A 16,459-nucleotide genomic window follows, 5' to 3' on the forward strand; every position below is an offset into this window, starting at 1 on the left:
TTTGAAGCACTCTGATTAGTATCTAAGAAGTTTATTTTTGTTCTCGGATATTTCTTTTACAACAATATTAACTGTTTCAATCAATTAGATTGAATTGAATAAACCCAAATTACTAAGCGCTGCGTTTAGATATAGCGAAGACAAACGACAGAGGATTTTGTAGAACCAATTTGAAATGCCAGGCAGCACTAGAATCCTGCAAGGGGTATAATCAAATGCAAGTTGTCAGTTAAAAGTTTGAAGTGTGTTTGTTGTGGAGGAAATAAAGTTTATTGTTTTTACCAATTTTACTAATCTTACATCACGAGATGGAAATGAATTCCTCAAAAATATCCCCCGAAGAAGAAGGGGCTGTAAAGATTGCCATCCGAGAACGCCCAATCATTCAAAAATCCCGGGAAAATCTGCAAAGTATTGTCGCGTATCATTCAACCAATAAAAATGTGAGCCTCAATGAATAAAAAATTCGAAAATTTGAATAACGAAATAATACTTGATTTCAGATTATAATTGTAAATGAACGTCCTTACGAGTTTGACTACTGTTTGGGTCCGCATATTAGCCAGAGAGAGTTGTATGATGAGCTGGTGCAGCCTTTGGTCCGGAAGACCCTGCAAGGATACTTTTGCTCAGCATTGGCTTATGGGCAGACTGGGACCGGGAAGACCTTCACAATGGGACTCCATAGCGAGGTAGGCAATGTGATAAGACTGTGAATGACATCGGATAATATTTACCAAGAACCCAATCAGTATTTCAGCGGCGATAACGTTGGAGTGATACCCAGGGCTTTAGAGGATATTTTTGCTTTGAGTGCAGACGAAGGAAACCCGCCCGACATAGCTGTTTCGTTCGTAGAAATCTACAACGAGAAAGTGTACGATTTGCTTGCGGAGGACACAAATGAACAAGTCAATATCAAAGGTAAGTTTCAATTCAAAATTGCCCTAGGTAGGCTCATAGAGTGCTCACTATTGGTTAATGAAATTGCATCAACTGCGAGCATAAATATTTTACCAGAAAATCTGTTTTGTACATTTGGCGCGTAAATTGGATGTAAATAAGAGAAATGACAATTCTTCTTGAGCGTTTGTCCCATTCAGTGGTTGGGTCAGTTCATCTAGAATGAATTTGTCAATTTTCTCGGTTATAGACTTGGTGCAAGTGGAATAGAGTGATATTGATCATGGATGTCCGCATTTCGAATGTAATCATAGTTTCTAGCTCACCATCTTTGTTTGACACTGCAGAAGATTTTGGATTTGAGACATTCGCTGATGCGTCGATCGCAAAGAACCCCGGTCTGAAGTATTCTAGCAGACGAAAATAGTATGTGTCTTTAGGAAAAGCACGTCTGCTACCGTATTCCATTGGGTCATAAAGAACATCATCTGAAAAAGTAGGTTGCGCCACGTTGTCCGTCAATTTTGATCAGTTTAATCTAATTGGAGTGGCCTCCCAGTTAAGCTTGCTGTAGTGCCAAGGGCAGCCTCTTAGCCAAGGGCATCAGCCTATACTTCTCTGTCGTAGAGCAGAACGCTGAAGACAGCATCGAACTCATAAGAAGACGTATCAAGTTAGATGTAGGACTTCACCAGCCACTATCCTTCTGGCGTGTCGAGTCTTAGCAGACCATCGTAGCAAGTATTTCAGAGGTCTGGCTCTAGGGTGGAAGTATATATACTATCACCGACGTGATTTCCACCCTCCTCTGGCCCTTTAGCGTTTCATAGAGCCCGGGAGCAGACTCTCAGATAATCCCTCACATGGAGTGAATTTTCTTATGAGCCTAGCAAATCTGTCCATGTTACGGAAAGCATTTCTGACCTCAAGCGTTACGAGCGACGACTGTGTGGTTCAGCTCAATGAACCGTTTCCAAGATCTCCATAACAACATCCAACGTGGATCTCCCTGCTCTAAAATCGAACTGTCTGGGGGATAAGTCCTCGGGATTATGCATCGCTTCAGCGAGTCTAGCTCTGATCACCTTTTCAAGCATTTTGCCGGCTGTGTCAACCATACAATGTTTTGTGTGAAACAAAACCTTATTAGGGTCAATTCGATGTCTATGTGTTTGTCACACCCGATCTATTCGGAAATGGCTGTACCGATTGTCGGAACCTGGTGAGTTCGTGTGATCTGTAGTTCCCTTTACATGCAGCAAGTGGCACCGTTTTGTGTTAAGTTTGAGGTGGGCTCCCTGTACATGGAGGTGGAAAATCTTAGAAAGACACGTCCGCCCGAGTTCCGTCGCCAAAACGCCGGAGCTACAGCGGGGGCGTGTGGGATTCGCACTCACTAAAAACCACTCCCGGTCTCCCCAACCCCAGCCTCGCGGGACCACCATTTAGGTATTACTTCGCGGGGTACGTTTGCCTTTAGGCACTCGTCCTTCTCTCTACTTGCGGCTTTCCTCCTTCTTTGCTCCTGTATTTTCACGATTGCGGAGCTATTGTAACCGTAAATCAGTTCTCCTCGGAAGTCACCATCTCCGCAACTAAGTTTTCCGGGCTCACGCTCCTGCCCAGCACCTGGTTTAAGCTCCTCCTCTCCATTGCAAATCTTGGACAGTGAAACATCACATGCTCTGGATCCTCCGGTATGCAATTGCACCTGGGACAATTCGGAAAATCATCCAACCCAAACCGGTGCAGATACTGCCTGTAGCAACCACCGTGCCCTGTGAGGAACTGGGTAATGTGGTAGTTGGTCTCGCCATGTTCTCGTTCACTTAATGTTGGAAATGAGCCTGTGCGTCCTTCGACCCTTTGTAGACTCGTTGCCAGAGGTCATACGATTCTAAGCTTGCCGCATTTCTGCGATCTGTGTGCCCATCCATACGTCTTGCATGAACACTCATTTCTTTAGCCAGAATATACTGCCTACTACAAAATACTGCCTCATCTGATGTATTTCTAAAAGCGCCGCAAACCCTCAAAGCCATCAGCCGGTAAACCGACTTCGCCTGCTTCCCCCTCTGAAAGTTTGCAAGCACTTCTGCCCACAAAGGTGGCGTGTAAGGCAGGATGGAACGCACCACTACAGCTAGCACCAACCTGCGGTAGGGTTTCGGCCCACCAATATTCGCAAAATTTTTGCAAGTGCCCTGGTGGCACTGGCTGCTTTATTCTAGGTGTTCCCTAAAGCTCAATTTGGTGTCAATTATCACCCCCAGGTATTTGATAGACGGCTTCGATACGATCGTATATTCACCGACTTTCACTTTCATCGCTTCCGTTTTCGCGTCCGCCAAGGTCAGCCCGCTCTCACTGTTTCCGTCGCGTAGACTTCCACATCTTCTGGGTGTTTTGCTGCAACAACCACAGCTATGTGATCAGCATGTCGTAGTCCCCTCTGGGATGGGAAGAGCAAGCACTCCATTATACTTGATATTCCACAATAGGGTGTGGTACCCCGGCTGTGACAATGTACTCGTTGGGGCCCTCATCCGTCCCGTACCAGAGAGTCCTCTCTCTGAGGTAGTTTTCCACCAAATTCGCAAAGTATCCGGGGACACCTATGTTAGCCAACGCCCCTTTAATTCTTTTCTAGTTGCCTGAGTTGAATGCGTTTTTACCATCCAGCGCCAAAACGGGACATCAGCCGCCAGAAATCAATCCACCTTTTGCCAGGTTTACCACCATGTTAATTGCGTCCACCGTAGAGTGAGCACGTCGGAAACCAAACTGGCGTCCCGACAAACCATTGCTGGCTTCGACGATGGGCAGGAGTCTGTTGTAGATGACTCTCCTCATCATCTTCCCCATGGTATCCAGCAGGCAGATAGGACGATACGACGCTGGGTTTCCAGGTGGCTTGCCAGGTTTCGGAAGCAACACCACCTTTTACTTTTTCCACTGGGCAGGGAATATTCCTTCTTTTAGGCACGCTTCGAAGGTGTTGGCGAAAGGATCGGACCTAGTCTTCACTGCCAGTTCTAAAGCTCGGCTGGGATACCATCCAAACCTGGGGCCTTGTTATCACCGATCCTGCCACATATTTCCCACAGCTTCTCCACAGTTACTGGAGGTATTATGTCCTCGTTTAGCTGGACAACCATTTGCCTTCCCCTATTTTCATGGTTAGGGAAGAGAGCGGTAACAATCTGTTTCAGGAGGCGCGGACAGGTCACCTGGGGTGATCTCCGCAGCCTTTTCATTACCACTCTATAAGCCTCGCCCAAGGGTTTATGTCGGCGTGGTCACACAGCTGATTGAAGCAGTTCTTTTTGCTGGCTTCTTTTAGGCGACCACGCAATTGCCTGTGTGCCTCCTCTCAACCGTCGCCATCGGGCTTTCCCCTGACCCTGTGGCAAAGCCTCCTTGCCCGGAAACATGCGGCTCGCAAACTTGAGGTTTTGTTGCTCCACCAGTAGTTGGGTTGCTTTCGCTGGCCAGCCGAGCATACCACCCGGCATTCTACGAGAACTCTTTTTTGAGCTCGATCCGCCCTTGATTTCAATGCAGATTGCTACTGGCTAAAGTGGCACTCACATATGTCAGGTTCACTATAGACCCCTAGCCCCTTCCCCGGAAAGTGTACGAAGCTCCAACATTCGTCTGTACCACGTCTAGCTCCGCCAATACTTTGAGGAGAACACGTCCCCTCACATTAGTTGTCTGGCTGCCCCATTCAAGAGCCCACGCATTGAAATCACTGCTATTATGGTCGGCTAACGTCCTCTTGCATCCAAAACAAGAGCGGCAAGCATCTGCTCATACTCGGCTAGTATAGCGCTGGATGGAGCATAGCAGCTATAGATGTGGACGCCTTTCACTTTCGCTCTGATGAAGCCCTCCTCCAGGTGCTCCATTATTTCCTCGAAGAGTTGTTTTCCACAAGCCCATAGCGCTGCTTGGCTCGTTTGGTCTTTGACTCAAATGCTACCACCGTGGTTTCGATATATCTCACTTATTATGGCCACATCAATGTTTTTCTCGCGGATGGTTTGTGAAAGTAGATCCTGCGAAAAACAATTTTCGCTGTTGAAAATTATTGTTCGATGTCTTAGCCACCGCGATTCGCACTTGTCCGACACGCAAGCTGTTGTGTTTACACAAAACCTTAAAACGGAAGTGCTCAAATTCACAAGAAAATTCATTCATTCAAAAAAAAATTAATACTCATGCAAATATGTGAGCAAATTAAGGATGGTAAGAACCAAAATAGGTACATTTGAATAAAGATAATATTAGGAAAAAAAAAAGAAAATAATTAGAAAAACCCAAGAAAACATCAAAATAAAACCTTCACCTAGCTCTGGTGATCACAATTTGTTTTCTAAGAAAGATTCTTCATAATTACTACTCTAATCAAGTGGAACTAAAAAAAAGTCGGGAAACCAGAAGCTCGGCGCTTCAGATATGAAATGTTTTGTTTGTTTTTTCTGTTAGTATATTTGAGTGCAGAACTATCCCAGTTGTACGTAGCCCGTACAAAGCAAGCGTTTAGAATGTCAAACTACGCACTTTAGTGTGATATTGATATTTAGTTGCAGTAAATTTACACGGTAAAGTCAAGCTACTGTAACTTTGTTAGTAATAGTATTATTTTGATAAAACTTGGAGATAACATGCTTCATACTATAATCTATATTACTACAAATTTTTATAACTCTAGGATAAACTTAACTAGAGACCCCCCTCTAGTCAATCCCCTAAAAATATAGCAATATACTATTATTAACTTAATTTGAGCAGATATCAATATGGAGGGTATTTTGAGGATTGGACATCGTGAAGAGGCAGCTTCATGTTTTTTTTCCAGATTTTCCGGTTGGGTAGTTTCTGAGAATGGTTCCGTTAAAAAAAATCATCACTTTCGACCCCTCCCACTCCTCGTCTTTCTATAATAACAAACGTCAAAGCATCGAAAAGTGCTTATTAGGACCTTTCATGACTACTCGGTGAAAAAAAAATTTTACACTCCCCTTTTGCATGTATGAGTTTTAATAAGGTTTTTTTTTTGCAAACAAAACTGCTACTTATTTCAGTTTTACAATTCGATATTATGGATAACAGAAGAAAAATGTCTAGGCTAAAAAAACTAACGTTATTTCACTCTCTCTTTATAATCTTGTATACCACGTTTTATGAGTTACGGATCGGGAATTACAACACCTTAGTTCTATAGGTAAATAATTCATGTGATACTTCAATTATCGCTTTTTTTCAAGGGTCTTTCTCAATTACAACTTCTTTAAAAGTTACTCGGGTCCACGATTTGAACTTATTCTCGGCACTTTTTTTTAATTTAAAATGCACGTAAGTCATGGGCTCGTCATCCAACACAGACTTGGGAACTCCCAATTTACTGACAACTGATTCCGTGCGAAAGAAAACTATTTCTTTCCTCACAAGGACAGAAAATCATTCTTCACCAGCAGTTACTCTTCTGCATGTATCTTGTAAATGTATCTCCTAAATGTCCGCTTCATCCCTCATCGTGGCCTGCGTTAACGACAGCCAACTAATAGCACCTTTTCCATATTTGAAACTGCAATCCTTACGTCGCTATTATTCCGCTTCCGGACCGGTTGCTACTTTTTCTTTGTCTTCCGAAGACTCTTCCTCATCCGAACTTTCACGTCTTATCCAAAAATCACCTGGACCTTCTCACCGCTGGCTCGCCTCACGCCGTTGCTCGCAGGCACTTTTTACTCGTTTATAGCTGAAAAGAAATTACTCTATAACCGGTCTCATGACTCCTTGACTACTCGAATACCAAATACTCCCGCACCAGACTGGCGTTTTGCCTAAATTCTTTTCTCAACAACGGGCACTAACTTAACATCAGAGTTCAGAAGTTCCTCAGCTGTTCCAAATCGTCAGCTTTCACCCGGACAACAATTTTCATGAGTCTTTTCACCAACGTTCGACACTCCGAATGATTACTGTCACCATCCACTCCTTGCTCGGGAAGTTGACAGTTCACCGACCTTTAATCAGCAGTCCACCATGAACAGGTCCTGAGCAGGACCATGCCACCATGATACGCAGTGGTCATTCCCCTCTGTCACGATCAATTGGCCAGAATACATTCAATAATGTGGAATATGCACATTATAGAATGAATTATTTGATCAAATTAATCCCGAAAATGCGAATGAAATCCCGCTCCCGTCGCGAGGCCGCGGCCACTACAAAATTTCATCGAGTTTCATAAAATATCATCACATTGAAGTTCATAATTTCACATACGCTACAACCAAATGTCTATCCAATATGCTAGAATAATCGTTATTCGAAGTATAACAGTAAATCTTCATATAACACCGGACCATCCATCATTAGTACTAAGATAAGTTCACTGTTAAGGTGATATCTAAAGCTATTTTTCATTACTATCCAAATTCTTTCATCATCAATCTTCTGATTTTACTTCTTTCAAACATCATGATCTATATCTTCTGAGCAGTCATCCTCTTCCTCATTTACCATCACTAGCAATTTCTCCTTTCATTCTGAATTTATCTAACGTGTTTTGTGGAAATAATCAAACAACTTGGTTTGAATTAAATTGCAGATATTATTATTAAAAGATAAAATCCGTGAACACGAATCCGGATGAATTGTGTCTTATAAACACCGCAACTATTTTTTCTTCTCCAGAGTCAACATATATTCAGTTTGGATATAAACATTGAATATTCGTGATCATTTATAATACATTCGACATATCTACATTGATAAAAAATTTTCTCGTTGATTAATAATAAGTAAAAAAGACAACTGCCGCTGCGGACAGGATTCGAACCTGTGCGGGTAGAACCCAATGGATTTCAAGTCCATCTCCTTAACCACTCGGACACCGCAGCTGTTGAGGTACGCCTCTCATGTACGGTAAACGTTGATGTCAGTCCAGTTGTACAGAAAAGTTTTTTCAAAAGCTATACGAGCTTGCAAAGTAGCAAAGCTTTCGAGTCAACGGTCAGAAGTATTTAAAGCTAAATGTCAAACGAAATATTTCAAGCGAGAAAAATTATAGCCCATCGTCCACCAAACATTTTCAATTAAATTGATTCACTTTGCGATTTTTTGGATAATAATAATTCACTTTTATGCGATATCGGCACTCTGTGCTGCCTTAGGGCATGATAAGCTCATATGAAAGGGGCAAATTTGACCTACTATACTATACGATTCCATTCACATTTTTAAATGTAAAGTGCCAGGAAAAAAAAACGTGCTCAAATTTTTTAGAGATTTTTTCGTTAAGAATAAATGCATTTTTAATTTTTATATTATATGTTTATATATAATTTGGTAGCATATTTTGTATAGAATAAGATGTGTAATTTTAATTTTTGAAAAAAGTTGTCATAAAGTAATCACTTACTTTCGCCGTTTTTGTCAACTTTTTGGTCGGAATGAAAAATGTGCTCGAAGTAATTTTTCCAATTTATGGTAGATTTATCGGAAAAAAACCCACTTAAAATAATTTTCTTAGTTTAGTGTGATTAGTGATAGTGTATTGTTTCTAGAAAACAATAGAGAAAACTGAAGGCCTTTATCGTTAAAAAGGGCGATTCCGTAACACGAATACGATTACAAGAAGGAAGGGTAACGAAAGTCCGAGAAAATCAACTGAGGCTCAGGACTGTCTGTTTGTCCGTATAGTGTGAAATTTGTTTAAAATGGCGTCCTTACATGGTAGATTACGCTGATAATTCGTGGAAGTTTGGAATCTCGACAAGTACGGTTATTTATGCTACATTCTGTCGTTAGATGTCTAGGCATGCAAAGCCGATCGCTTTCCGACTAACTCGAAAGCCATTAACATCGTTAAATGGTACGGAAGTACGTTAAATGGAGCGTCGAAGGCTCTATCGTGGCACCTTCCGGTTCGGCTAATCAAAATTTGTGCACTTTTCAATGGAAGACACTCGTCATGTTCTAATACTTTTTGGAAAACGTTAGGACGTCAAATACCAAGTGCCGACGATCAAACATGGAAGCGGAATTTTTCTCGTGATATAGTTGGCCAAATGTTTAAGGTCGTGGATCTAAGGGCTGCGGCCAAATACTGTAATTTATTATCAGGATCTATCCTACCTCATTGTCGTGATAAATTTGGCAACAATTGGATTTTTACACACGACAATAATCTGAAGCTTTCGACTCGAATGATAAAGGGTTGGCTAGCCGAAAACCATGTAAATGTCCTTGAAAGGTCTATACAAAACCTTGGCTTGGACCGTATCGAATATCTCTCGGAAATCGTTAACAAAAAGATCAAGGAGCGCAATTTCACAAAACAAGCTGATCTATGCACCACCTCCTCAGCGATGTCCTGCAGTTCAAAAGAATTTTCTTTTTTTTTTGGGAGTAGGGTAGGTCAATGCGTTTACGCACAGAATGTTGGACTCCCGCAACAGCACGCTGGCGGACTACCAACTAAACACCTCCCTGTCATCAGAGAACTAGCCTGGAATCGTTTGACACCTTACTTCGGGCTAGCTCTCCCGGCTTTGGGAGCCTTCCGCCACTCCATTGCAGAACACACAATCAGGAGATCGCGCCTTCCCAATCCTGTGCAGACTGAAAACCTCCATGCCCACTTAGGAGTTGGGTAAGGAAGTAATCAATCTCACCGTGCGTTCTGTTCAAACATGGGAAGTATACCGATGTACTATTATTTGAACATTGATGGGTATGAGATGAATTTTGAGGCCTCGATTTTACAAAAATGGATCCTCGTGATCCTTTTTTAGATTTTTCGTTTAAATAGTTTCTGAAAATGAGTTCTGTCTCACTTCGAATTTGTATTTTTCAACTCTCACGCTTCTACTTTGCAGAAAACCTTAAGAAAGCATCAAAAGAATAATCGAATGAAAAGGATACAGTCTTGTTCCAGACATCCCGGTTTCGCACCTCACACATTGTTTAGGGTTAGCCTGATCAGTCTTATTAGTTTTGTCGAGATACCGAATTCACTCATGACCGTGTAGATTTTAGCGCTACTATGCTATCATTTGGCGGTCTTAAAATTGATGAAAAGATGATGGCCATATGCCAACAGTTAGTCGCCTGCCGTACAAAGAATCAGGCATTGATTCGGTGCTCCCGCTGGTGGCGATCAATTTGCTTGAAAGTAGTCCCGCTTGCATAGTACTGCTTTTATTTATGAACCTCTTTCCGCATAAAACAAGTAGTTCTAATAACCATTTCCTGTGATAGTTGTATAGCTGACCCTAATCATTGATGTGTTTATGTAAGCTTTGGGAGCGGATGTATCTCCTAAATAGGGGGTCCGTCTCTAATTGACTGTTCAAATCTCCAAGTTTCATTTTAATATCACACCTTCGAGGTCCGTTCTACTGCCTCGTAAAATATATCCTTCTTCGGCTCTGCAGTCTCCTCTGCAGGGTCGGGGTCATTAATGAGGCTTATATTTCTAAAGTTTGCCTCGCAAGTACAGAGGGTACATCATTTCGTCGATAACATGTTTCATTTTTTGGATGACTAGGAAATCTACTCCGAGCACATAGTTTACTATATGACCACTTTAATATATGGTGTGGTAGCTCTTCTTTGAGAAACCGGTCTATGTCTAGCGCATCTCTTGCAATGCTGTTACATCAGTCTTATATTGAGATAGGGTGTTGCTTAGCTGCTTGGCAACTCCCTTTCTATAAAGGGAGCGCGCGTTCCATAAGATAACGCGCCAATCGTTCATCCGTTTTCGCTGAAGGATTCGTCGTTGTGAAATCCATCCCGTGTAGCATTGTCAACCTTACCTCACCCAGAGGACCAGTTGTGTCCTGTTTTTAGGCGCGGGAGGCGCGCCTTTATCCTTTTCCGCCTGCAGTTTTTCGTTAAGAAAGAATTCTCAACATGGAAGTGGGTATAAGGTTTGGTAATAGAGCTGTTGGTGTTGGTCCAGAAAGCGTTTCCCAGATTTTAAACTACATCGTGAGTACCAATCCACGTTTTCGCCCTGGGACCTATGCTACCCTTTGATCGCCAAAGAATCTATTCTGAAAAAAACTCCATGGTTGCATGGTTTGAGATTCAACATTCTTAATTGGAATTGCTTACGGTCACATCTAGTATCTACCGATATTCCCAGTGATCCAAAGATATCTAGGTCAACGAATCAATCAACATGTCCGTGGCGAGTATTTCTTAGAGAAGAAATTCAGTAGTTCCCAAGTTCCATTATAGCCTTGTTACAGGAACGGAATTGATGTATAAGACGTGTTGCTCTAGATTGCAAGGAATGAACCCTTAATAGAACAATGTAAGATAATGTTAGAATTTACAAGGCATAAACGGTCCCTCTGCCTCAAAGGTTTACTTCATCGACACCATGCTGTTTTTCATAGCATTCTTCAAATACTTGTGGAGAATGAGCCTATTTTATTTCTCGACGTGTTGACCATTGCAATATTTTATAGCAGAAATTATCTGATATGTTTACACTGCAGTCCTTGTATTTTATTGTAACATCTGCGTTCGTCTAGTTCAGCTTATACTTCCTAATCTGCTTCCATTCGCCGAGAATGTTCGAAACTATAAATACTTCGTCCTCTTCCTAAAATGCATAAAACTGCCACTTTAATATAGAAAAACTCGTCCCTTCCAACAGGTTTCAAATTTAGTGGTGGAGTCAGAAAACCAATTATTAACGCCCAAGAAGGCTTCACAGTGCTAACTAATGGCAATAAGTGCCGACACATACGACCGACAAAACTAAATCCAGAAAGTTCCAGATCGCATGCAATTTTCACCATTCACGTTTGTCGAAAAACGGAATTTAGTCAAATCAATTCGTTGTTGCATCTTGTGGATCTGGCTGGTTCAGAAGGAGTTCGAAGAACGGGCCATCAGGGTGTTGCATTTACCGAAGGTGTTCACATAAACCAAGGATTGTTGTCCATAGGAAAGGTCCTTCAAGCGTTAGCATACAAACGAAAGGTCGTTCCATACAGGGATAGTGTCCTGAGTTCCGTATTACAAGGTAATTTCTTAGCCGTTTTCGTTTTGAGTTTTTCTAATAAATTTTTATTTTAACAGATTCATTGAAGGCGAATTCATATCTTACACTGCTGGCATGTATTAGCCCCTTTCAAGAGGATTTGAGCGAAACTGTGTCAACTCTTCGTTTTGCCGCCGATGCAAAATCACTGAAGCATACACCACAAATAAATGCGATACTGCTAGAGATAAAGGTAAGTGGATTTTTTATTTCTTTAGGATGCATTGGAAATTGATACGATGAATAAGAAAACAATCGTATGAATCATTTCGTTAAATTATGGATCACGTGGTTCCCCTACAACATAGTGTTTAATTTCATTTTCCTATGTTCAATTTGCTGACTCCACATCCATAGAAATTAACATCGTTTAAATTTCAATTACAAATGATTAACGTAATTGCACTTTGAAATTTTTATGAAGAATTCCGCAATCCCAATATGCCAACAATCTTAAAATCCTGTTCCATTACAAAAGTTGAAAACGATCGTGATCATTGACCCTGTATTTCTGCCTTAAATGCATGCATGGGATATATTTTCGCTTGCGGCTCAATGTAAGTATTAGAGAAATTTTTGCGCTAGTCAAGCAACTTTTTGTTGTTGCTGCACGGCAATTTTTGTAACACAAATCAGCAGGATGGTCGTGTTCGGAGCGACCTTACTTTTCATATTTTACAAGCGAGCGCACCCTTTCCATTAAACGCACAAAAAATCAAAAGTTTTGACTGAATTTTGACAAGAATTGAAATTTTACTTTTTCCGTCGATTAAAAAAAAGAACTTTGCACGCTCGGCAGCCTCGTTAAAACATTTTCACCATTACATATTGGACGCGGGAGTTATATCAGAAATAGGTTTTTGGCAGTTGTCGGACTGTTTTCAGGAGTTGCGTTACGTGGCATAACACTATACCCTCGACGATACTTAAGCAAACCACAGGCTTTGAGCCTGTTTCAAGTGAATACATTGATGATGGTAAAATGGGACTTCTTATCTTGTTCTGCCGCGTGTACCTTGTATGTGGCAGCGACTGTCTGCCGTGATGAAAATGAAAAGAGCAGCAGCAATTATCAGCGGCGTCGATATGATGCCGGCCTTTTTCATGGACCAGTCAACATTCCACGAGAAAATCGTCGGATGAGGAATTTTGGGAGCAAATTGTAAAAACCGCCGCAAGATATGGCGCGAAACTTTTTTACCAGTTCTTTCTAGCCCTCGTTCCGCTTAGTGTTTCTCCGCATGTGTGTTGTTTGGCGATACAAATTGCAAAGTTCCGCTTCAGCACGAACCAGCAAAATAACGATATCATTGACCAAACAACGTAGGCAAAGCACTCAACACTTTCATTGGCTATCATAGCAGCGCGGGTGCCACCATTTTGGTGGAGGAACTCGTCACCATGATTTCGCCAACTCGAGGCCCACGCGGTTTAAAGATATGCTCGTCGGGTTGAATAAGGGGACGATTGGGCTAATCTCCAGCGTTTTAGAAAACTGCTCCTACACACGGCTGAAGGAGCAGCTCGTTAGACGCCTATCAGTAAGTCAAACGGCTAACCTAAATCACTTACTGACAGACTTAATACTTGGTGACTATGTACCGAGCTAACTGCTGCGCGGGGTGAAGAAGTTGGGTGGTGGTAAAATCGACATCGAACTGCTACAATCTTTGTAACTGCAGAGACTTCCGGGGAGCACACAGGCCATCCTGGCGTGTACGGATTCGGGATATCTGAACACGTTTGGCGCCACCGTCGATAAGGTCCAAAAGGTTTGCGCGACCTGTGAATTTGCGTCCCGAAAAGGGCGATTTGGTAGCAGGTCGCCAATCGTCGACTGTCGACATGTGCCGGGGTATGCTGGAACTGCCGAATGTTCGGGGGAAACGCCACTCAATGTACCATGTTCTGCACTTTCTCACAAAAAAAAAACTAGACTTGCCGGGGCTCCGAAACAGCTGTTGGCGTTCACCACTTCACATGGTCCCTAAACCCAATAGCAAATGGATGACACCTTGTGTCAATTACAGACATCTAAATGTCCAGACAATTCCAGACCCATACCCCATTCGACTCATCGACGATTTTCCAGACTCTATCGCAGACTTCCGTATTTTCTTGACCTTAAACTTAGGCAAGGCATATTACCAAATTCCTGTAGCGCTTAAACTGGCGCAAACCTTCCGGAGATTCATCCATTCTGTGCTTCAGACCCTCCACCCTTGTTTTATTTTTTTTGGATGATGTTCTGGTCACGTCTTCCTATAAGTCTGAGCATTTAGACCACTTGCATTTACTAACATCTGCTTGAGATCAGTCTAGTACTCAATGTTGAGAAATGCAAATGCAAAAATGATAACTCCTGGAGGCATCCAATCGGACCCCGTCAAGTTGAAAGCAATTTCAAGCTTTCCGCTTCCGAAAACAATTAAGGATCTAAGAAGGGGGGATGTTAAACTTCCACCGTCGGTTCTTGCCCAGGCCCGCCACATCAATCGATATTTAACGCTTAACTGCCCGGTCCGAAGCCCAGTGTCTCCCGCCTTATTTTGTGGTCCCCAGAAGCTGTCCAGGCGTTTCAGACCACCAAGCAACAGCTAGGGGAATCTACGCTTCTGTCATCCCCTCGGCAAGATGCACCTCTACCCGTATTCTTCGATGCCTTAGACATCGCCGTATGTGCTGCCCTTCACCAACACATGAACCAAATCTGGTAGCCGTTGAGATTCTTCTTCAAACGACTGAACCCCGCTCAATAGAATTACAGCACCTACAATCATTAGAAAATATACTTCCTTCATTCCATTGAAGACAGACTGTTCAAAGTGTTTACAGACCATAAGCCACTTAACATTGCCTTGAAATAGAAGCCCGAAAACGCGTTTCCTCACCAACTTCGACATGTATATGAATTATAACCAGAACAAAAACCGCCTGATCAAATTCAGACCTAAGCGGGCTGAAGCTAAACTAGATTTTGTTTTGGGGAATTGAGGGAGCCCTAAGTCCGCCAATCACTTAACCGGACCAGTTGAAAAGCAACTTACTTCTTCTTAGTGTAGTACACGGATCTCTTAAAATATATGTAAATGGGCAGATACTACCCTGCAGCCACTTCGATCACGTTGCTTCCAAAGCAGAGGTGAAGCAGCGTCTGATGAGTCGTTTCTGCCTCTGTGTTGTTTATTCGATACCGAGGGGTCCGTGGACCACAACCATGGAAGTAAGATACTTTCCAATTGGTCTGGTCCGTCATTAAGTGGATGGCGGGCTTAGGACTCCCTTAATTACCTTAACAAAATCTAATTACCTTACAATTTTGTTTCAAGCCCTTCTGCCGAGAGTGGAATCCACGCTTCGGTATGTCGGCAATTGAAGTCGCCGTCTAGGGTGTGCGATTCGACTCCTCCTTTTTCTCGGAGGTGAGCAAACTCCTCGTCAGCAAATGTTACCGGACAAACGCGTACCACCCGCAGTCCAATGGTATGCTAAAAACCGTTATAATAAACTAAAACGTTCCTTCTTGGTCGCAAGTCCTGCCACTCGTCCTACTTCAGAAACTTCCTACTTCAGACTGCCAATCGCGAGAAATTTGCAGCAAACCCCGCGGAGTTGGTATATGGGAAGAACCTGGGACTCTCCAGCGACCCTATACTCGACATTAGGTCGAGCCTTAATACTCCTGGTTTGTCACATCCGTTTAAGGACACAGTGTGGAAGCTGAAATCGAAACCATCCGCCAATCATGCGAAAAACATAGCCGACGTGTCCAGATATCTCCACTTTTGCACGGAAGTAGAACAGATGCTGCAGCCACCACCTTACATCCTCAAGCCAGGCCCTCCTGTTTCAACCTCGACCTTCGTGGTATAGCCAGATCCGGCTAAAGCCTTTGTTTCTTTGTTTCGGAATAAAATGCACCCAACAAGGGGGCGCAACGTGTTAGGGAGTCATACGTCTGATTCCTTGCGGAAACTTCTTTGATTTTAGCTGAGGGTGCATTACTGTGGCGGGGCAAATAATTTTTTTATATTTTTAAAGCGAACGCAATCTTTTCATTAAACGCCCCCCTTTACCATCAGGCGAATTGGGAAGAGCATGGATAGCCATGAGGTCGGCAAGATCGAATTGGTTGTGATTAGAGTATTAGTATTTAAATATAGTGTGTTGTTGCCGTGGATAACGAATTTTAGATTTACCGTTCATGAAAAATCTTTTGAGGTTGAACTGTCTGAACTGCAATCTTAGTGAAAATCAATTTGTGAGAAAAACTTCGTTCTCGGGTAGCATTACGGATAGCCGCGATCCATCGGGGAAAACCAAAAACTTCGATGGAATCAACGACATCGATATCGCGAAGGCCGGACAACTTTTAATAGAAACCGGTGATAAAGGAAATCGATTTGTGTTGTCTCTGTTCTCGTGGCTCTGAGTTACTTTTGATGTATTTTTTGCTTTTTTTCTAGTTGCCATCACTCT

General features: G+C 42.5%; 1 protein-coding gene and 1 non-coding gene across 2 annotated transcripts in view; one reads left to right on the top strand and one right to left on the bottom strand.

Annotated features, from left to right (window-relative positions):
• The first annotated feature begins 273 nt into the window (after window positions 1-273).
• The window catches only part of LOC119657089 (kinesin-like protein Nod), a 63,791-nt gene continuing 47,605 nt past the window's right edge, over window positions 274-16,459 (top strand). Inside the window, exons 1-5 of the mRNA XM_038063844.1 lie at window positions 274-443; window positions 504-692; window positions 753-924; window positions 11,591-11,962; window positions 12,019-12,173. Coding sequence (XP_037919772.1) covers window positions 309-443; window positions 504-692; window positions 753-924; window positions 11,591-11,962; window positions 12,019-12,173 — 1,023 coding nt within the window. The 5' untranslated portion in view covers window positions 274-308. The remainder of the gene's footprint in view (window positions 444-503; window positions 693-752; window positions 925-11,590; window positions 11,963-12,018; window positions 12,174-16,459) is intronic.
• Trnas-uga lies at window positions 7,736-7,817 on the bottom strand. The gene has a single exon. It is a non-coding gene; the product is annotated as a tRNA-Ser (tRNA).

The sequence above is a fragment of the Hermetia illucens genome, chromosome 5, assembly GCF_905115235.1.
Source record: "Hermetia illucens chromosome 5, iHerIll2.2.curated.20191125, whole genome shotgun sequence".
In the NCBI taxonomy this organism is placed as follows: domain Eukaryota; kingdom Metazoa; phylum Arthropoda; class Insecta; order Diptera; family Stratiomyidae; genus Hermetia; species Hermetia illucens.